This window comes from Myotis lucifugus, unplaced genomic scaffold (genome assembly GCF_000147115.1).
Source record: "Myotis lucifugus unplaced genomic scaffold, Myoluc2.0 scaffold_2, whole genome shotgun sequence".
Lineage (NCBI taxonomy): Eukaryota > Metazoa > Chordata > Mammalia > Chiroptera > Vespertilionidae > Myotis > Myotis lucifugus.
The window spans coordinates 1,711,745-1,730,870 of NW_005871050.1; the positions used below are offsets into that span (position 1 = coordinate 1,711,745).

The 19,126-nt window shown below is 41.8% G+C and overlaps 1 protein-coding gene across 3 annotated transcripts in view; it reads left to right on the forward strand.

Annotated features, from left to right (window-relative positions):
- FGF13 (fibroblast growth factor 13) overlaps positions 1 to 19,126 on the forward strand; it is a 584,335-nt gene that overhangs the window by 468,054 nt on the left and 97,155 nt on the right. For 2 of the 3 annotated variants that reach the window (XM_006082033.3, XM_014458012.2), the window contains one exon: positions 18,705 to 18,815. In XM_006082033.3, coding sequence (XP_006082095.1) covers positions 18,705 to 18,815 — 111 coding nt within the window. Of the gene's footprint in view, positions 1 to 16,567; positions 16,810 to 18,704; positions 18,816 to 19,126 lie in introns of those variants that run through there. The other variant, XM_006082034.3, reaches the window with a different exon arrangement.

Genomic DNA, 19,126 nt, shown 5'->3' on the forward strand with positions numbered 1-19,126 from the left:
AGACAGTATGGAGTTTCCTCAAAAAATTAAAATGGAACTGACATTTGACCCCGTGATCCCACTTCTAAAAATACATCCTAAGAATCCCAAAACACACCAATTAGAATAAATATATGCACCCCTATAAACATCAACACAATTTATAATAGCTAAGATCTGGAAATAGCCAAAGTGCCCATCAGAAGATGAGTGGATAAAAAAGCAGTGATACATTTATACCATGGAATACTATGCAGCTGTGAAAAAGAAGCATCTCTACCCTTTGAGACAGCATGGAGAGACCTGGAGAGTATTATGCTAAGCAAAATAATCCAGTCAGAGAAAGATAAGTATCACATGATCTCACTCATATGTGGAATATAATGAACAAAATAAGCTTGGACACTTTTAAGAGTAACTCCATATTGCTCATGTGTACCAAGGATAAGACCATTGACTATTCCAGCAACTCACCTAGTTTACAAATTTTGACCTGAATTTGTAAGGACCATAGTTATAAAATTCTTCCCTAAAACCACCTAATGACCAACTCTAGCCCCTAAAACCCTCTAAGTACTATTCTCTAACTCTCCCCTTTTGAGCCACCACTGAGAACTCTGTCAAGGGAGTACTTTCTCTTACTCAGCATGTTTCACATGCCCAGCTTTTTATGACCAGTAGGCTTCTCTGGTGATCTTTGTGCTGGAGCTTTGACAAACAGGTCCATGATAATTCATTAATTCACTAAATTCAAGAATCCCTTCTATAACATCTGATAGGGGTTTAGCGGGTCTGCGTGAATTCTGCAGCCCCCATGTGAACACTTCCAGTGACAAGGTACTGATTACTTCTCAAGATAATCCATTCTGTGTATTTTTGGACAGTCCCTGTTGTTAGAAATGGCTTCATAAAAGTTAACCCAAATCTGCTTCCTTGCAGCTCCTGGTTATTGGCCCTCTTTCTGTTCTCTAGAGAATCATGATATTGAATGGAAAGTAAACTCCACCTACAGTCCCACTCCAGTGGTGCGGAAGGAGTCAAACACACTTGGCTGGTCCATCTTTGTTCAGAGAGTATCACTTGCTACTATATGAATTTGAGAAATGTGACTTAAACTCTCCTCTCCAGGCCTGATATGATTATTGTGAAAATGGAATGAAATAATACATACGGAAGCACCTAGCATACTACCAGGCACAGAGAAGACTCTTAGTCAAGATGATCAATTCGAGAATATCCATAATGAAATGTATCATTTGTATTGTATTATATAGGGGTGGGCAAAAGTAGGTTTACAGTGATGAGTTTATTCTTGTATTATTTATTAATTTTTGTATTATTTACTTATAGTATTTCCATATGAGTAACTGTAAACCTACTTTTGCCAACCCCTGTATTATTATATTCTTAGCTCTTTCTACTTTCCCTTATCATTAACCAATTTCCTAAAAGACAATTTTATTTTTCTGTTGACCTTTTTTTTTTTTTAGGTTTAATTAAGCTGTTACCGAACAGAAATGAAGTGTTAAATAACCCGAGAAATCAGTTCCTAACAGTCATGAATCCCATAAATCACCAACATATGAGATTAGTCATGGCAGTGGAAGGGAGAATTTGACAGGGATTAGCAAGTACCAGTACTAATCAACAGAATATGCAAATCACGCCCCTGCTAGTAGCATTGACCTAAATCCCCATGGCAACACCAATGTTAGTTATATACATGTGAATAAGTGATTTCCAAGCTGCAAAATATGACAGAAATCACTGAAGTGAGCATTAAGGGAAAAAACTGAGAAGTATTCACACTTCTTGAAGAAATCATATACCTTTCTATAAGTTTAGTAGTATTATTACTTATCCTGGGACCCTACTACTGGAATGTTAGTTTAGCAATGATACAAATAACAACAACAACAAAAGCAAGAGGAAGTAAAAAAAAGTCAGAAACAATCCACAAAATATATAATGCATCTATATGAGTAAATAACTATAAATTAGGATTACATTAGGATTATTTGCATATCTGTGTATAGCAAAATTATCTGGGTTATTATTCCAGTTCCAGCACTTGTTAGTGTGTGAACCTAGGCAACTTTTTTAACCTCACCATTTAAAATATCATTTTCCACATGTATATCATGGACATAATAATAGTTCCTCCCTCATAGGGTTGCTGTGAGAATTAAATAAGTTAACATATGTAATGTATTTAGAACAGTGCCTGGTCCAGAGTAAAGGCTCTCAAAAAATAGCTGCTATTATTATTATCGCTCTCGTGTCATTATCATTCTTGCTATTTGGTTATGATGCTGGAATATAGACTGCCTTTCAATTTTATACTCTTGTGAAGAAAGTACAGGGCTAGAAAGGTTATATTTTCCATTTTCTAATTTTGTTTGTGCTGGTAAAGAGACTTGGAAATGTCAGCACTGGAGAGCTTTTATAGGTATTATCATTTTCAATTTCAGTAAAACACTTAGGAAAATGATAACTGTGATTCTGGTTCAGTCACAGGATCCACGTAAAGCCACATTATTGTTTAAATTCTCAACAAAATCTAGGAACAGGTGGATGTCTGTATAATGTGTTGTGGTCAAAATTGAATTAATTTACCTCTAAAACCAAGTCACCTTTTGGTCTAATTCATGTTCCAGGATATATGTAGCTCTTACAAAACAAACCCAGGCCCCTGCATCCTCATGGACCAACTTTCTTTTTGGTCTCAGCTCATTTCACCTTGCCTCTTTTCTGTTGGCTGATTAGATTCCTAATCCAAGCAGGATAATTGCAGTAATTCAAGTTTCAATTTAATTTTCAGTGGTTACAGTTGATGGGAGATTATTCTAATAGATACTGGGCTATTTTCTTTATGAGTCAAAATTGTTGTTGCTTTTTTTTTTTTAAATGCAAACAAAACTCCTGCTGATCGCTACCCAGTGGGTCAAACTCTTTTGGAGGCAGTCTAATGGGGCTGAAAGGGAATCAGACTAGGATTCAGAAACCTACTGGTTGAATTTGAAGCCCTACTGGCCTCCTCTAGTGGCTGACTCCTCTTCCTTCACCCCAATGTTTTTTTTCTTTGTTCTAAATCTCATTTTCCGGTAAGCTTTTTTTGTAAGCAACTGCAATTCCTCTTTGGGATGTGGTAGGGCCTAAACTGATTAATAAATAGATCTGTTGTTTAATGTTGGTGACAGTTTTCTGTTCTGTAAAATGGAGCTAATTGAATCCTACTCTGGCTACCTTAAAGTGTTTTATACTTGTAAATAATTATTTTAATATCAGAATATGGCTAAAATATGGACTAATCTAATTACTAAACTGATTTAACTTTGCCTTTCACAAAGAGGCAATAATCTCTGGCTTATAGTTCAATGCCTGAACTATAGTTCTTCCTTTTGTAGTTAAGACATGGCCACACTTTAATATGAATTATACAAAAATCTACTCTTACCCTGTCCTACATTTCATTGCTCTAGATGTATACTGTCTGCTTTCTAAACAGAGAGAGGGAGAATTAAATATTTTATTTAGCCAAGAAACTATAATTTATTGATCCCTTATCTGTCCAGATGTGGGGACCCAGGGACAAAGTCCTAGTCCCTGCCTTAGGGAGTTCACTGTAGGCCTGACAGAGAAGTAGACAGAAATTAATATTATAAATGCCATAATAACTATATGTACAGGGTGCTGTGGAGCAGAGAAGAGGAAACTGTGTCTTTACATGGGGATTGTCAGGGGAGATTTCCCAGAGGAGATAGTGCCTGAGATATATCTTGAAAAGTTTTCTGAGTATGAAGGAATAGAATTTTTAAAGTTACAGCAGTTGGAGTAGCTAAAGGGCAGGAGGGGGTATTTGAGGGAAGGTTAGTACTTTGACACACCTGAAATACAGTGTGTGACAGTGCAGTGTGACAAGAAAGTCTGGGGCAAGATAATGGAGGGCTTGTAAGTGGACAGCAACTGAGAAGTGTTACAGGGCATGACCTGATCAAATTTATCTATTCTAATTGTAGCAATGAGTAGAGCAATTTGATCATAGGTCAGAGAGGAGGCTATGGTGAAATTCAGGCAAGAAATGAAATAGAAATATGTAAAAGTCTTAACAATAGGAATTTAGGAATTATACTAAGAAGGTAGAACCTGCAGTGCTTGGTCATTCCTAGGGTATGGGTGGGAGAGGGAAGAATTCAGGATAATGCCCAAGTTTTTGCCTTGATTCAGATAGTGGATAGATCCAGAAAGAAGTATGGTAAAAGAAATAATCTTTTTTTTAAATTAAATCTTTATTGTTCAGATTATTACAGTTGTTCCTCTTTTTTCCCCCATAGCTCCCCTCCACCCGGTTCCCCCCCCCCCACCTTCCGCCCTCACCCCCACCCCCCAATGTCCTCATCCATAGGTGTACGATTTTTGTTCAGTCTCTTCCCGCATCCCCCACACCCCTTTCCCCCCCAAGAATAGTCAGTCCACTCCCTTTCTATGCCCCTGATTCTATTATATTCACCAGTTTATTCTGTTCATCAGATTATTTATTCACTTGATTTTTAGATTCACTTGTTGATAGATGTGTATTTGTTGTTCATAATTTGTATCTTTACCTTTTTCTTCTTCTTCCTCTTCTTAAAGGATACCTTTCAGCATTTCATATAATACTGGTTTAGTGGTGATGAACTCCTTTAGCTTTTTCTTATCTGTGAAGCTCTTTATCTGACCTTCAATTCTGAATGATAGCTTTGCTAGATAAAGTAATCTTGGTTGTAGGTTCTTGCTACTCATCACTTTGAATATTTCTTGCCACTCCCTTCTGGCCTGCAAAGATTCTGTTGAGAAATCAGCTGGCAGTCGTATGGGTACTCCCTTGTAGGTAACTGACTGTTTTTCTCTTGCTGCTTTTAAGATTCTCTCTTTGTCTTTTGCTCTTGGCATTTTAATTATGATGTGTCTTGGTGTGGTCCTCTTTGGATTCCTTTTGTTTGGGGTTCTCTGTGCTTCCTGGACTTGTAAGTCTATTTGTTTCACCAGGTAGGGGAAGTTTTCTGTCATTATTTCTTCAAATAGGTTTTCAATATCTTGCTCTCTCTCTTCTTCTGGCACCCCCATAATTTGGATGTTGGTATGTTTGAAGTTGTCCCAGAGGCTCCTTACACTATCTTCGTTTTTTGGATTCTTTTTTCATTTTGCTTTTCCGGTTGCATGTTTTTTGCTTCTTCATATTTCAAATCTTTGACTTGATTCTTGCGATCCTCTAGTCTGCTGTTGGGAGTCTGTCATTTGTGACCTGTTTCTTTGTCTCCGCATTTTTTATGCTTCCCTGTGTTGATAGAGTGGCTTTCTGTGCTAGGTGTCCTCTAGGGCCCAGTGGCTCAGCCTCCCAATTACCTGAGGTAGACACTCTTGGTGCACCCCCTTGTGGGCTTTGTGCACAGTGTTGTTGAGGTTAAGCCTTGATTGTTGTAGGTAACACTGGGAGGAATTGACCTCCAGGCCAATTGGTTGTGAGAATCAGCTGTGTCTACAGTGGGAGAACTTCAGTGCTGGAGACACCCCTCTGGAGCAAGACTTGCTTCAATGGGGCTTTGGTGCTCACTGAGTCTGCCATCTGAGTGTGTCCTTTATGGATCCGAGGAGCTGCAATCTGGATGGCCCCACTCTGACCACCGAGCACACTGGCTCTTGGATCTCTAAGGAGGTGCTAATCTAGCCTCTGCCTGAAGCTATCCAGCAGGAGCCAGCTGTGAAGCAATGCAAGTTGCCATGGGGCCTTGGGCCAGCTGCAGTTCGTTAGGTAATTATCAGATTGCAAAGGGCCAGGCCTTTCATATGCAAAAGCCTCTGTGCATGGCTTGGGTGGGGCGGAGTCCCAGGGAATCAACAGGGTGGAGCGAGCAGTTATGGCTGCTCTCAGTCCTACCCTCAGAGGCCCCGTTCCTCAGTGTCCCGGCAATCGCTGCAAGCACCTCCGAGAGAAAGCTGCGCTCGAGTTCCGACTGATGCCAGACAGTCCAGTTTCTCCCGTATAAGTCTGGGTCCCCAGAGACTCGCCCAGAACTGGAGCTCAGAGCTTGAGACTCCCTCCTGATTGAAAAAGACAACTTTGTCCTCAGCTGCCAGCCCTCTCCGCATGCGCCTCCGTACCTTACTTCCCCATCTCCTCTGAGTCTCAGTGTGCTTTTCTCTTTCCTTCTAGTTGTAGAATTTCCACTCAGCCAGCCTTCCTGTGGTTCTGGCTGATGTCCGTTCCGTCTTTTAGTTGTATTTTTAAGTGGTTGTGCGAGGCAGCAATCTCCGGTGTTTACCTATGCCGCCATCTTGGTTTCTCTCCAAAAGAAATAATCTTAATAGCCACATGGAATAAGAGAAGAGGAACCAGTTTGGTGGATAAGTTCAATTTTGGAGTTTTGTTTGAGGTCCTGCGTATTTGAGGCATTGGGATAGGACTATACATATCTAGAGCTCAGAGGAGCTATCTGAGCTGAGGAAAGTGCAAGGGAGGAAAATTTTTTTCTCAACCTTCTTAGGGTGCTTGACTGGTTCTAAAAATTAAACAGACAAAGACAAATTAACAACAGTAATAAAATTATTTAATATAAGTTTCATGTGACATGAAGGAGAAGAATTAGGAAAACCTGGATCCTAAAGTCTTCTCTGTCAGAGCAGATTCCTGTGGGGCCTCATAAAGGACAGTGGGCATCTGGACGGAAGTGCTGGCTTTACAGCATTGTCAAAGGCCAGCCTAGAGTGTTTATATACACACACAAACACACACATATTTACACATACTATGTTATAGTGAAATAGAGCACTGTTGTTTCCCTTAGTAATTTTTTAAGTTTTTTTTTTTTTCAAAATACAGGATACAAGATTCTGACAGAGAAAGTAGGCACTGGAATTTTAGGGGCAGGAAGAGGAATGCAGTAAGTAGGAAGATTTCTAAAAATGTTTCCAACATATTAAAATACCACCCAAGTCCTAATTGTCCCCATTCAATAAAGATACTGAAGTCTACATAAAAAATTACTAGTATTTTCTGCCTTAGACAGTGATTTTCCCATGTTCTTTAATTGATTTGTTAGTTTAAAGTTTTATCATGCATCTCTCAGGGCATAGCTCAGTACATGCCAAATAGTTCTCAGTAAATTTTGACTGATTGACTGATTGACTGACTGAATGAATGAAGGAACAATTTGACTCAGGTCAAATTTATTTAACTACTCTTATCTCAGATCTCTCCTCTAGAATGAGATTGTTAATTGAGCATCAAGACCCCTGTTAGGAAATCAAGTTCTAAAAATTGCTCGAGGTATTCAGTGGTTGCAGAAGTTATAAAATGATTTCAATCTGTTGATTATACTTTTAGAGCAAATTAGTTAGAATGAATACTGAAAAAAAATTTCTGATTGCAAAAGGATAGTCATGTGATCCAGGAGTGGAAGCACATACACTGTGTGTAACATTTTTCTCTCTTTTGGTTGAACTCAAATTTCCTATAGCTGAAAGCAAATGGCACAAACAAGATTACAATGTGGAAGGCCACTTTTCCTTGTATGAAAAGAATCGAGAGAATTGGGAGTGCTTTAACTTCTTATCTCTGCAAAGTAGTGATGAAGATAAAGGCCAGAGAGTATCTCTTGGGTCTTAGCATTCTAAAGCTCTAGATTACCTGAGTCGGAGTAGGTCCTGGTGTCAAAGTATTCCCTGAGCTGAGAAACCCAGAATGACATTAAGCAGTGATTTATAATCATTTCATTTTAGTGCAAAATGTAGCAGTTTTCTGTAAATATCACTCTAAGAAGTTATTAAAAGTATATAAACTATGCTCATAACTAAACATAGGCCATATCTATTCCTGTTTGTTCCATAATTCACTTTTGTTAAGAAAAAGAAATAAAAAACTTAACTGAATTGAAATCATTCTATATTCCCCATCTTTTCCTGTTACCCAAGCCAAGAGATATCCATAATAGGCACCATACTGTTCAGCAACCAAAATTCCAGACACAGTGCCAAAAAGGAAAAAGTCATATTTAAAGGCTGGTGTTGTACACATAAATTGTATTGGCTGAGTACCCTTGGCTTAAATACTGGCACTGCCACCTGTGTAGAGGTCAGGAAATAATAGACATATCACTTTATCTTTCTAGACTTTACTTTCCTCATCTGTAAAATGACAATAGTGATAATATCTACCATAGAGGTTGTTGTAAGGATTAAAGAAAAATAGTTACAGTGCTGAACAGGTTGCTTGTCCAGTTATAACCACAGAATTTATTGAGTGTTACCACCATTTGAAACACAACTTTTGGCCCCAAAAATTGAAAGTAGAGTGGAGAGTTTAAAAACCATCTAGGTCCGTGGTTGGCAAACCGCAGCTCTCGGCCCCTTGAGTGTGGCTCTTCCACAAAATACCACGTGCAGGCGCACATGTACAGTGCGATTGAAACTTCGTGGCCCATGCGCAGAAGTCGGTATTTTGTGGAAGAGCCAGTATTTTGTGGAAGAGCCACACTCAAGGGGCCAAAGAGCCGCATGTGGCTCGCGAGCTGCGGTTTGCCGAGCTGCAGTTTGCCGACCACTGATCTAGGTGAATCAATAAAATAGAGGTGGTGTGTGTAATATTATGCAATGGAATATTATCCTATATAATAAAAGCTCAGTGTCCATAATGGCAGAACGACCAGAACAACCGCTTGACCAGTCACTATGAGGTACACTGACCACCTCTTGGTTCCTCTCCCTGGCTGGCAGGCTCCGATCGCCGATGGCAAACGGGGACTCGGGGTGGGTGGCAGGAGATATGGGTGGCACCAGGCCAAGGCCCCTGCCCTGCTGGTCGCCCCACACACATAGGGCGACCTGCGGTGGGGGTGGGGCCGGCAAGCAGGCGGAAAGGCCAACCTCTCAGTCACTCCCCTGGTCGTCAGGTTCCCATCACTGGATGGTGAACGGGGAACCGGCTTGAAATTAAGTGTCAATCAGGCGGGGAGGCAGGGCTGGCTGCTGGCAGCTGGGGAAGATGGCCTTGCTTGCAGGCTAGGCCTAGGGACGGTACCCATGTATGATTTTGTGCACCGGGCCTCTAGTGCAACAATAAAAAAAATGAAATCTTGCCATTTGCAACAACATGGATGGATGTAGAGGGTATTATGCTAAAGTGAAATAAGTCAGGCAGAGAAAGACAAATACTTTATGGTTTCATATATATGTGGAACCTAAAACAACAACAATAACAAAATAAAACAGACTCAGAGAAACAGAGACCAAAGGAATGGTTACCAGAAGGGAGGGGTAAAGGGATGGGTGAAAAGGTGAAGGGGAATATAGTCAGTAATATTGTGATAAGTTTTCACAGTGACAGATGATTACTAGAATTAGTAGGGTGATCACATAGTAAGGAATAAAAATGTTGAATCACTATATTATACATCTGAAACTAAGATAACCAATATAAGAGTGCATATCAATTATACTTAAGTTGGCTTTTTTAATCTAGGGTATCTACACAGTTCTCAGGTGGATCATGGACCTCTCCTTTGTCTCCTCCTTAGAATCTGAAGGATATCATTATTCTGTATTCAGCAGGTGCTACTGCCCAAATCCTGGTTGGTGTCCAAAACAAGATGTTAAGATTCTTAATACTGAGGGAACACAGAACTATTTTCCCATTACATCTCTGGCTGGTTTGGCTCAGTGGATAGAGTGTTGGCCTGTGGACTGAAGGGTCCCGGGTTTGATTCCAGTCAAGGGCAAATGCCCGGATTGTGGGCTCGATGCCCAGTTGGGGGTGTGCAGGAGGCAGCCAATCAATTATTCTCTCTCATCATTGATGTTTCTATCTCTCTCTCCCTCTCCCTTCCTCTCTGAAATCAATAAAAAAATATTTTTAAAAAATGACAACTCTTGATAGGAAATTGGTGGAATCAGTGTCATTAGCAAATAGGTAATCAATACAGAGTTCCTTCTGCTGTCTTAGAAGCCCACCCCCATATGCTAAGTAATAATGTACATTACATCATTTACAACCGCTGCATTCCCATCTTCAAATCCTGAGTTTAGGTCACCTTTGTCAAGAAATCTTATTTTCTGAAACGACTTAGATCCAGGAAAATTACTGATTGTCTGCTTTTGCCCTAAATCCTCCATCATTTCCCCCCCTAGCTTTTCATTTAGATTACTTAGTTCACTGGGCAAGAAATGAACCCAGCGTTACAGATATTTTGCCTCTGAGTCTTGCACATTTTTAGTCTGCCATAAATGTCTCATCATAGAAACACCTCATTTATGTTTGTTATCCACTAATCAGTTAATAAAATAGCAACTTGTCTTTCAAGATCTTCAAATATTATTGAATAAAATTGAATCATCCTTACTTAGAGAATCTGGGGTTTCTGTTGGCTCTGTCACCAATGAGGCAACCAATTTGGTTAAGAATAAATTTATTGTATCTAGAAAGTATTTCCAACACATTGGACAAGAGAAACTTTAGAAAATGGGTTTTAATGCTTTGACCCACATGCTCCAAGTTCACCCAATATGGATTTCCAAAATCAATGGCACTAGCTATCTCCATGCCCCATGGGGACAAGACCTTAAGCTTTCTCAGTAATGATGTTGCTTCCCCCTCTACCTGTGACCAATTCTTGGTTGCAGGCCCTGGGTAATATAAATAGTACATAGTATCATTTTTATAATAGAATGAGAACCTTCGGGGGAATCAACTCACATATCTACCAAGATAGATAGAATTTCTGTTCTATTCATAAAAAGCTTCTATAGGAAAATCAGCAATCATGGCATTTTATCAACCCCTACTGAAAATACTGTTTTCCTTGTACAAAACTTAAATCTCCACATATTGTAGTTTAGACTCATTTCCTTGTGTTCTTTCCTTACGATCAAGAGAGAAAACTTGACACCAACTATCCAATATTTCTCTCCAGGTTTTCTTGATTAAATGACCAAGCAGGTAATCCACAGCCTTGAACTCTTAATGTTGCAGCTGCTATGACTAATTAAATGGCAAAGATCTGAATTCATTGATATGATTAATACCATCAGGGTGCTTTATGGTTTTACTGTTTGTAAATTATGACTGAATAATGATTTTTATTAATAAAATTTTATTTATATTTTTTTATTAATCCTATGTGGGTTATAGGATTTTTCTTCTTAAAGGATCAGAATTAATCAGTATGTTCACAATTGATTTTAAATACAAACTAGAGGTGGCTTTAGTAAATTTTACAGCTTAAGTATTTAGAGAATGATCTCAAAAATGGGACATAATGAAGATATCATCCTAGTGAGATGCGAGCCTAGGGTTCCTTGGCTTTTCATCAGGAATGCAAGTCAGGAGAGCCAATCAATTGCTAAAAAATTGATTCTGGAGACCTTTGTTCTGAAGTATAGTTCCCCCAAATGATCTATGAGAGACTCATTGCCAGCTAATAAATATGTCAGGTTTTGTTATAAAATACCGTTGTCACTCTTTCTTTCCCTGGAATTCCAGTGCCACATTGACAAGAGTCCCTTAAATTGCATTTTCAGTTTTGTTTGAAGTTAAGTGTCAAATGCTTTTTCTAATGGCTTTTCTCTAATCTCCTCATTTGTATATCTATCCAGTCATTTCTCTTGACTTAGACCACGAAAGGTGGTACTTATTGTACAGTCTCTTAAATACCCCCTTTGCTGCTCTACTCAGTTAAGGTGGGGTCCCAATGTTGCTTGACTTTGGTACTCTTGATCCTGCCTCCCTTTCCTCACTTTGAGCTCATTATTGTCCTTGACCTGGTAATTGGTCACTCAGATGTTCTGATGGATGGGCAATGAAGATTGAGAGCAATCTGGCAAGTGGCTCCATTTAAACTTATCTTCATGAGGGAAGGTGTTTGAAATCTCTCATTTTCAGAATTTCAGAAAGACAGCCAATTCCTTCCTGCTCAAATGGCTTGGAGGCTGCTCCTACTTAGGCTGTCTGAATTCCCTCAATTTTACTCATCACAGTCACATCTGTTTGGATTTTTGTCTTTCTCCTGGAGATTAATCTTAAGAGTAGGTCCCCTCAGCTTCTTTACAGCTCATCTGAGCCCTGCCAAAAGAGATTGGCAGAGAATGATTAGCATTCTATGCTCTGATAACTTACATAACTCTCTCTGAAAAGAATGCTAAAGCCTGGTTCTCAAGTGAACCCATGAGGAATAGAGCCAAGGAGACTTAATGTGTTTTTCTTTGAAATCCAGTTTAGAGTTCATATTCTGGTGGGGTGGAGAGGGAAAGGGAGGACAGAAGTATGAGGAGGGGAAGAAAAACAATTTGGAGGAATAGGGGCATATACAAAATAAAATAAAATCATAGACTCCCAGAGCCAAAATTACTTTAAGGAACATTTCATCCAGAGATTTTCAAACATTTTGTATCTAACAATATAATCCTTTTTTCATAAGAAATCATACAACAAGCCCCAGTATATAAAATAAATGAAAGCAGAGATGCTGTTATGGAACCATGGGTGAGGAAACTTAAATCCCCTCCATGTACTCTTAGTGCTCTGTAGAATGCAATTTGAAAGTCATTAATTGAATCTACAGGGTTATTTTAATGATGGGAAAACTGAGGCCCCAACAGGAGAAATGGCATCCTCAAGGTCACACAGCCCATTAGCAACAGAGTCAGAATGAAACCATATTTCTCCTATCACTCAGGCTAGAACTCTTTGTGAGTTGAATTAGAGAAAGGAGCTATATATGTTTCCTTCTTTAACATGATCAAGGAGAGCTAGGTGGATTGTGCAGTGGGGGAGGAGGTCTAGGAGAAGCAAAGGAGAGTGGACCCACCCATCATAGGAAGTTGGAAGCCCTGGGAATTGAAACTCTATGAATCTGGAGGAGACTCAGGAAGTTCCATGGCAAGGGTGCAGTGCAAACTGGTAAGCACAGAACAAGACAATAGAACAAGGTACCTTGGAAATAATTGTCAATAGAAAGTTATTTCTTCTTCTTCCCATGAAAATGGCATACTACCGGTCTGGGGTAGCATTAAAACACAAAGGAAAGACAATATATGCTTTTCTAGGGTGGGGTACAGTCTTTCTTTCATATGCTTTCAACAATGACTAGAATTTGGGCACAGTTCTCCTTTGAAGACTTGAGAGTTATATTCACATTCTTGTCTGAATTTGAAAGTACCTAAGAAATACACACAAGAGTTAGGAAAGGATCAAAATATCTACTTAATTAATGGTTAAGCTGAAGGCATACTATGATTTTAACCCAAAGTCCAAATGGCCTTCCTCTACTTTTCTCCTGGGTGATCCTTTAATCTAGTCACAGGCCTCTGTGAGTTCCTTTAGAGGAGGAGAAAGGAGAATGCATGTGGTCTGTAGGTAGACAGAACACAGAGTTAGAGGCTCCTATCTCCACTCACCAATCATGAGTTATTTCTCGACTATAGAGAAAGAATAATAATGGGGGCCTATAAATAGACAGAAGTACCTTTTATGGACTGATGGGAACATGTGGCAGTAAGAGCTTCTGGCCCCCCTATACATTCTCAGTTTTTGAGATTATAAAATGTAAGAAAGGTATCCATAAACACACATAGAATCTTACTAGCTCTGGCCCAGTGGTTCGATGAGCTCATGGCATAGAGGTTAGTAAAACTGATGTATTTACATGTTTGTATTTGTGACTTTGTCATGATGTTCTCTCTCTGTTGTATATTCCTGAAGTCTTCCCCATGCCCTTTTACCTCTAGTACCGACCTCAGAGTGGCCATACTAGTAATTCTCCAGGCATCTTGAAAATACCTTATGAATGGTGTTTGCACAAGCCAACAATGAGTGCTCTCCTAGTGGAGAGTGGAGGTAAAAGAGTATAGGAAAACCCTCATTTTCTCAGTACCATTTCCTCATTCCCACTTGTTCTAAGTTCTAGTCCTTGCCTGAATCAGAACTTTGTCCTTTAGTTTTGTCATGCCTGCTTTGGTTTGGGGCCTTAAGAGATAAGTAAGAAGAAAGAAAAGAAAGACCTTTGGGATTGGGGATCCTCAGAAGATAAAAACATGCAGAGAGTGAGTAGGAATATCTTAACTGCCTGTTCCACACCCCAAATATTTGGCTTTGGTCTGACCCTCACCATTTTAGTGAGATTATTTCCCTTCATGATACCTGGAATTTGAATCGCATACATTCTGAGCCAGGAAACATCCTCCCATCCTTCAGAATCAATATAAACCAGTCATCACCAATTATTTCCAATAAACTTTTATTGAGCATAAACTCTGTGACAGGAACTGTGCCAGGAGGTAGGATTATGGTGGTGACCAAGACCTAGTCCTGAGTTTCAAGGTGTTCAAAGTCCAGTTGGAGCAGACTAGGACTTTCCCCCATGAATTAAAGTTTGAAGAATTGGATACTTGAATTGACTTGTCATTCTACCATGCCCTCCATTTTGTTGTGGGAAAGCCAAAAGTGCAAAGATATAGGCTATTCTGCAGGGAATCTCAGACCATTTAGTATCACCCTCCTCTAACTGTCTTATCTTGCCCCTGCAATCTTCACCCCAGCCTGTTTCTGCAGGCACAAAAAGTAATGTTTCTGATGAGGCAAGAGACATTCAAAACTGGGGAGAACTGTGATGTGTGTGGGGGGGTGTCAGCAGCTCCCCACTAGACCACTGGAATCTACAGAAGGGTAAGGTGATTCAGCTCTGATGGGCTAAGAAGCCTGAGTTTCCTAGGTGGGAGTTCAGGCAAGAAAAGAAGGGCTGGAGTCTGGGCATTTGGTTTTGCATCTACATCTATTCTGAAAAGATCTGGAGGCGGTGAAGTCCAGTAAAGGTAGTGTAGTGGCAGCTCCAAGATAGAGCAGCTCTATTGGGGGCATCCTTTTTGGCATCAGAAATTATGTAAAATAGTAAAACAGTCGCTTCTGTTTGAAGGTAGGGATGTGGATATAACATTCTCTGTAATATTCTTGACCTCAACATTCCTCATTTTTCTCCTGCAGATTAAAATACAGAACAGGGCAAGTACAGAACTTGTGAGTAGAGTGAGGTGAGCAAAAGGCCAGACTTGATTCCTGAAGTGGAGGGAGAGAGGCTGCCTGAGCTTGAGGAGCAAGTGGGGGGGGGGGGGAGAAGAAAGAAAGAAGTTAGGAGATTGGAGATGGGCTAGGACTTAAATAAGGAGGATTGGCTGGGCTCTGCATTTCCCTAATACTGCTTAACGCGCACAATTCAAGCTCTCTGCTCGGATCCCAACCCCAACGTAATGATGAGGGGGCATACAGGAAAAGCGGGGTTCTGATGGTGCCAACTGGCCCGAAATGAAAAGTCAGCAAAAACCACTGGGTGGCAGCGTGGTGTGCGGAAGCAGCTCTGCAGTGTCAATGCTACTGCTGCTGCCTCGGGGGGTTGGGGGGGGTGGGGGGTGGAGGAGGGGAGGCTGAATTCATCTGGGAGCTCCGGTCTTTCTCCAGAATGGCTACAAGTGTTGCCAGGCGAAATACCTCACTGGTGTGTGTGGTGAGTCCGAGCTCAGAGCAAGTAACTGACGAACTTCCTGGGGACTCCAGCTGAGGCATTCGTTACCTGGTCACCTGAGAGTTATATACTAAGAAACACCCCATCCTGCTGTTCCCATCTTCAAGCACCTCCCCCTTCACCCCCACCCCCGCTCCTCCAATGCAACTAGCTCATCTTGGTACCTCCTCCATCACTGTTTGTTCCCGAAGCTCCTTTCGGGAAGAGGAATGGAGAAGGATTTGGTGATGGGGCAGTGCTTAAGCCCCTACAGGTGTTAGCACCAGCGGCCAGCTGGGGACTGGGGGGGGTGGGGCGGGTGGGGAAGGCCCGGGCCGCCAGGGGAGGGGGCCTCTGGGAGGCTGTTGAGCTTGAGGAGCAGGAAAAAAGCTCTTCCTGAGGGTGCTTGCAGCTACGGAATTCTGGTGCTCAGACTTCGTGCCGCGCCCAGAGCAGCAGCAGCAGCAGCGACAACCACCGCGAAGATGCGAGGCCATTACCTGTTTGATCCCCGTCGGAAAGCCGGCACCGGCCAACTTTTCCCGATCGTCACCCCAAGAAGTTGCAAGGACTAGTCGAAGGGTCCGAGGGGCCAGGGTGAGGACGCGCTCTCCGGAGCGTTTCCCCCTTCCCCCTCCCTCCGCCGCCAGCGCTCCCAGCCTCTCTCCCGCCCGCGCACTCCCTCCGCCCGCCTCGCCTCCCTCCTTCAACCCCCTCCGCGAGGCACAGGGTCGGAGAAGGGGGGTGCCGCCAAACTCCGACCAGAGCCGCCTCGACTTGCACAGTGTCCTCGGGGCGCAGGGTCCAAGCGCACGCAGTCGCGCAGCTCTGCCTCTCACCCGCGATCCAGGCCCGGGGCTGTGGCGTAGGCTCGACCCAGGCAGCCTGCTGCTCGAAGCCCGCAGCCCGCGCGGGAGCGGGACCACTGCCAGAGGAGCTCAGACGGCATGCTGAGCCCCCTCCTGGGCTGAAGCCCTCGAGCAGAGAAGTCCCGGCAAGCGCAGGCTAAAGAGCCAAAGGCGGCAAAGGCGCGAGACAGCAGACAAGCGGCGGAGGAGAGGGCGGAGGAGGCAAAGCCAGAAAGGGGCAGCAAAAGAAGTGGTGGTGGTGGGCGTCGTGGCTATGGCGGCGGCTATCGCCAGCTCCCTGATCCGGCAGAAGAGACAAGCCCGCGAGCGCGAGAAATCCAACGCCTGCAAGTGTGTCAGCAGCCCCAGCAAAGGCAAGACCAGCTGCGACAAAAACAAGTTAAACGTCTTTTCCCGGGTCAAACTCTTCGGCTCCAAAAAGAGACGCAGAAGGAGACCAGGTCGGAAGGGGCTTTTGGTTGGTTTTGTTGTTGTTGTTTTTGCTTCATACTTTACGAATTTGGAGGAGCTAGAGGGCGTGTAGGTAAGCGTAGGTGAGTTTGTCGGCGGCCCATCTTGTATGGATGTGGCCACCTAGCCAATGTGCATGCTGAGGGAAGTGATTGCTTTCTCATCTCCTTCATAACGGCACCGGGCTTGCTGCATTGCCACTGCCATGGGACAGGCGTAAAGCATGGGGGCATACCCTGCTCAGGCGGCGCGCCCCTAGCTTCAGACGTGCCACATGTGTGCATGCCCCTGGGCAGGCGCGATACAGAAATGGCTATCGTGTGTGTGTGTGTGTGTGTGTGTGTGTGTGTGTGTGTAAATTGCAGGCGCGGAGCTGGGCAGACACCACTCTCCCTCCCCCCAACCAAGGATAACCTAGGGAATTCCTCCATTGCCTTTTATTCTTGCAAGTCTGACCCTTCCCCTCCAACTTCTCTGGGTTTCCGTTGTCTAGGCACTCTGTTTCTTTGATCACTTTTAAGCTGATCGGACAGACTTGACTTGTGGTGCAGCTTTGAAATTTTTTGCTGGAAAGAGGGGAGTGGATTCCTGGAACCTTTTATCAAATAGCTTAGTGATCTGGTTAGAATAGTAAAACTGTGCCTACTTGCTATTAAAATGCAGTAGAGAGAATCTAAACTCATAGCCAGAGTGTAGGTCCTTTTGAATCTATTCAGTGATCAGCTTAACACCATGTTCCTGTGCCAGGGGAAATTCACACAGCTGTAGGTGTCAGGTTGTGTCAAGGTAGACCTTCAGCCTAACCTGCAGCTTATTTAGGGATTCTTAACCAAAGAATCCGTTCAGCATTTTTCTTTTAACTAGGTAAGTACTGCAGAATTTCAGACTTGTCAATCTGTTATTTCTCTATGTGTTATACACACCCTGGAATGGAAATGCAAACATACATTTTCTGTTGGCTTGAAGTTTTTTAAGGTATTAGCTGTACGTTAGGCTTGTTTTAAAAAGGCTTAAGTGGTTACAAAGCATGATTAAGAGGCCCGAATAATCACGTAAATATTATTTCAGTACAGGTGTCTGTATTCAATATAAGCAACTTTCGGATAACATAGCTGTTATTGGTAAATTAGGTACTTTATTAATGGTGAGTTGTAATTGAAAATCATTTTAATTGAGAACATATTTTGGATAATCATATTTCTCACATCAAATTCAAAAATAAGTATGAACTATTTTCCTTTCCTTCCCACCAACAAAAGCCCTGGTCTTTTTGTACCCACTTTTCCTAAGGATAATAAATATGCTAGGGTATGATAATGGCTGCTTTATTCTCCCCTCCACCTTTTTTTGTATCACAGCTCAATTTTCTATATATAAGTCCTTTGATGGGATTGTGGATTATTTATGTATTTCAACTTCCTTAGAATGGAGAGGATTGTTTATTCAAATTGCCATAATTCTGAGGGAAATGTTTACTAGTGTGGTTTTGGTTCCTGTATGGCAAACCATTCTAAATTACAGTTGTACTTCTTCTTTTCCTTCCACGTGAAAAGTGGCACATTGTTAAAAGGCAGAATTTGCCATTTGCCAACCCATTCTGAATGCGATAGAGGACCAGGCTGGAAGGCAAAGGACAAGCTATCAGAAGCTGTAGCTGCTGTCAGCTTTAGGGCTTTATCAGTGTTATGAGGTAGAAATCAAGTGTTTTCTTCAGTTTGGAGATTTATTCTAAAACAATGTTTGTTTTCTTTCAGAGGACTATTTAAAATATAGCCTGACTTTTTCCACTAAAAGTTGTAAATAAAGTTATAAGTTTGAATTCTGAGTCTTTTCAACTACTTATACACAACTTAACAAATGATCCAAACCCTGGTTCTCTTTACAGAGCCTCAACTTAAGGGGATAGTTACCAAACTATACAGCCGACAAGGCTTCCACTTGCAGCTGCAGGCAGATGGAACCATTGATGGCACAAAAGATGAGGATAGCACTTACAGTAAGTGATTGCAAAATGAATAAGTATATCTCAGCATGTTGTTGACATTTTTTCTTTCCTTATTTTTTAAATAAACAACCCTTACTAAACCCTAAAGCAGTGGTTCTCAACCTTCTGGCCCTTTAAATACAGTTCCTCATGTTGTGACCCAACCATAAAATTATTTTCGTTGCTACTTCATAACTGTAATGTTGCTACTGTTATGAATCGTAATGTAAATATCTGATATGCAGGATGGTCTTAGGTGACCCCTGTGAAAGGGTCATTCGACCGCCAAAGGGGTCTCGACCCACAGGTTGAGAACCGCTGAC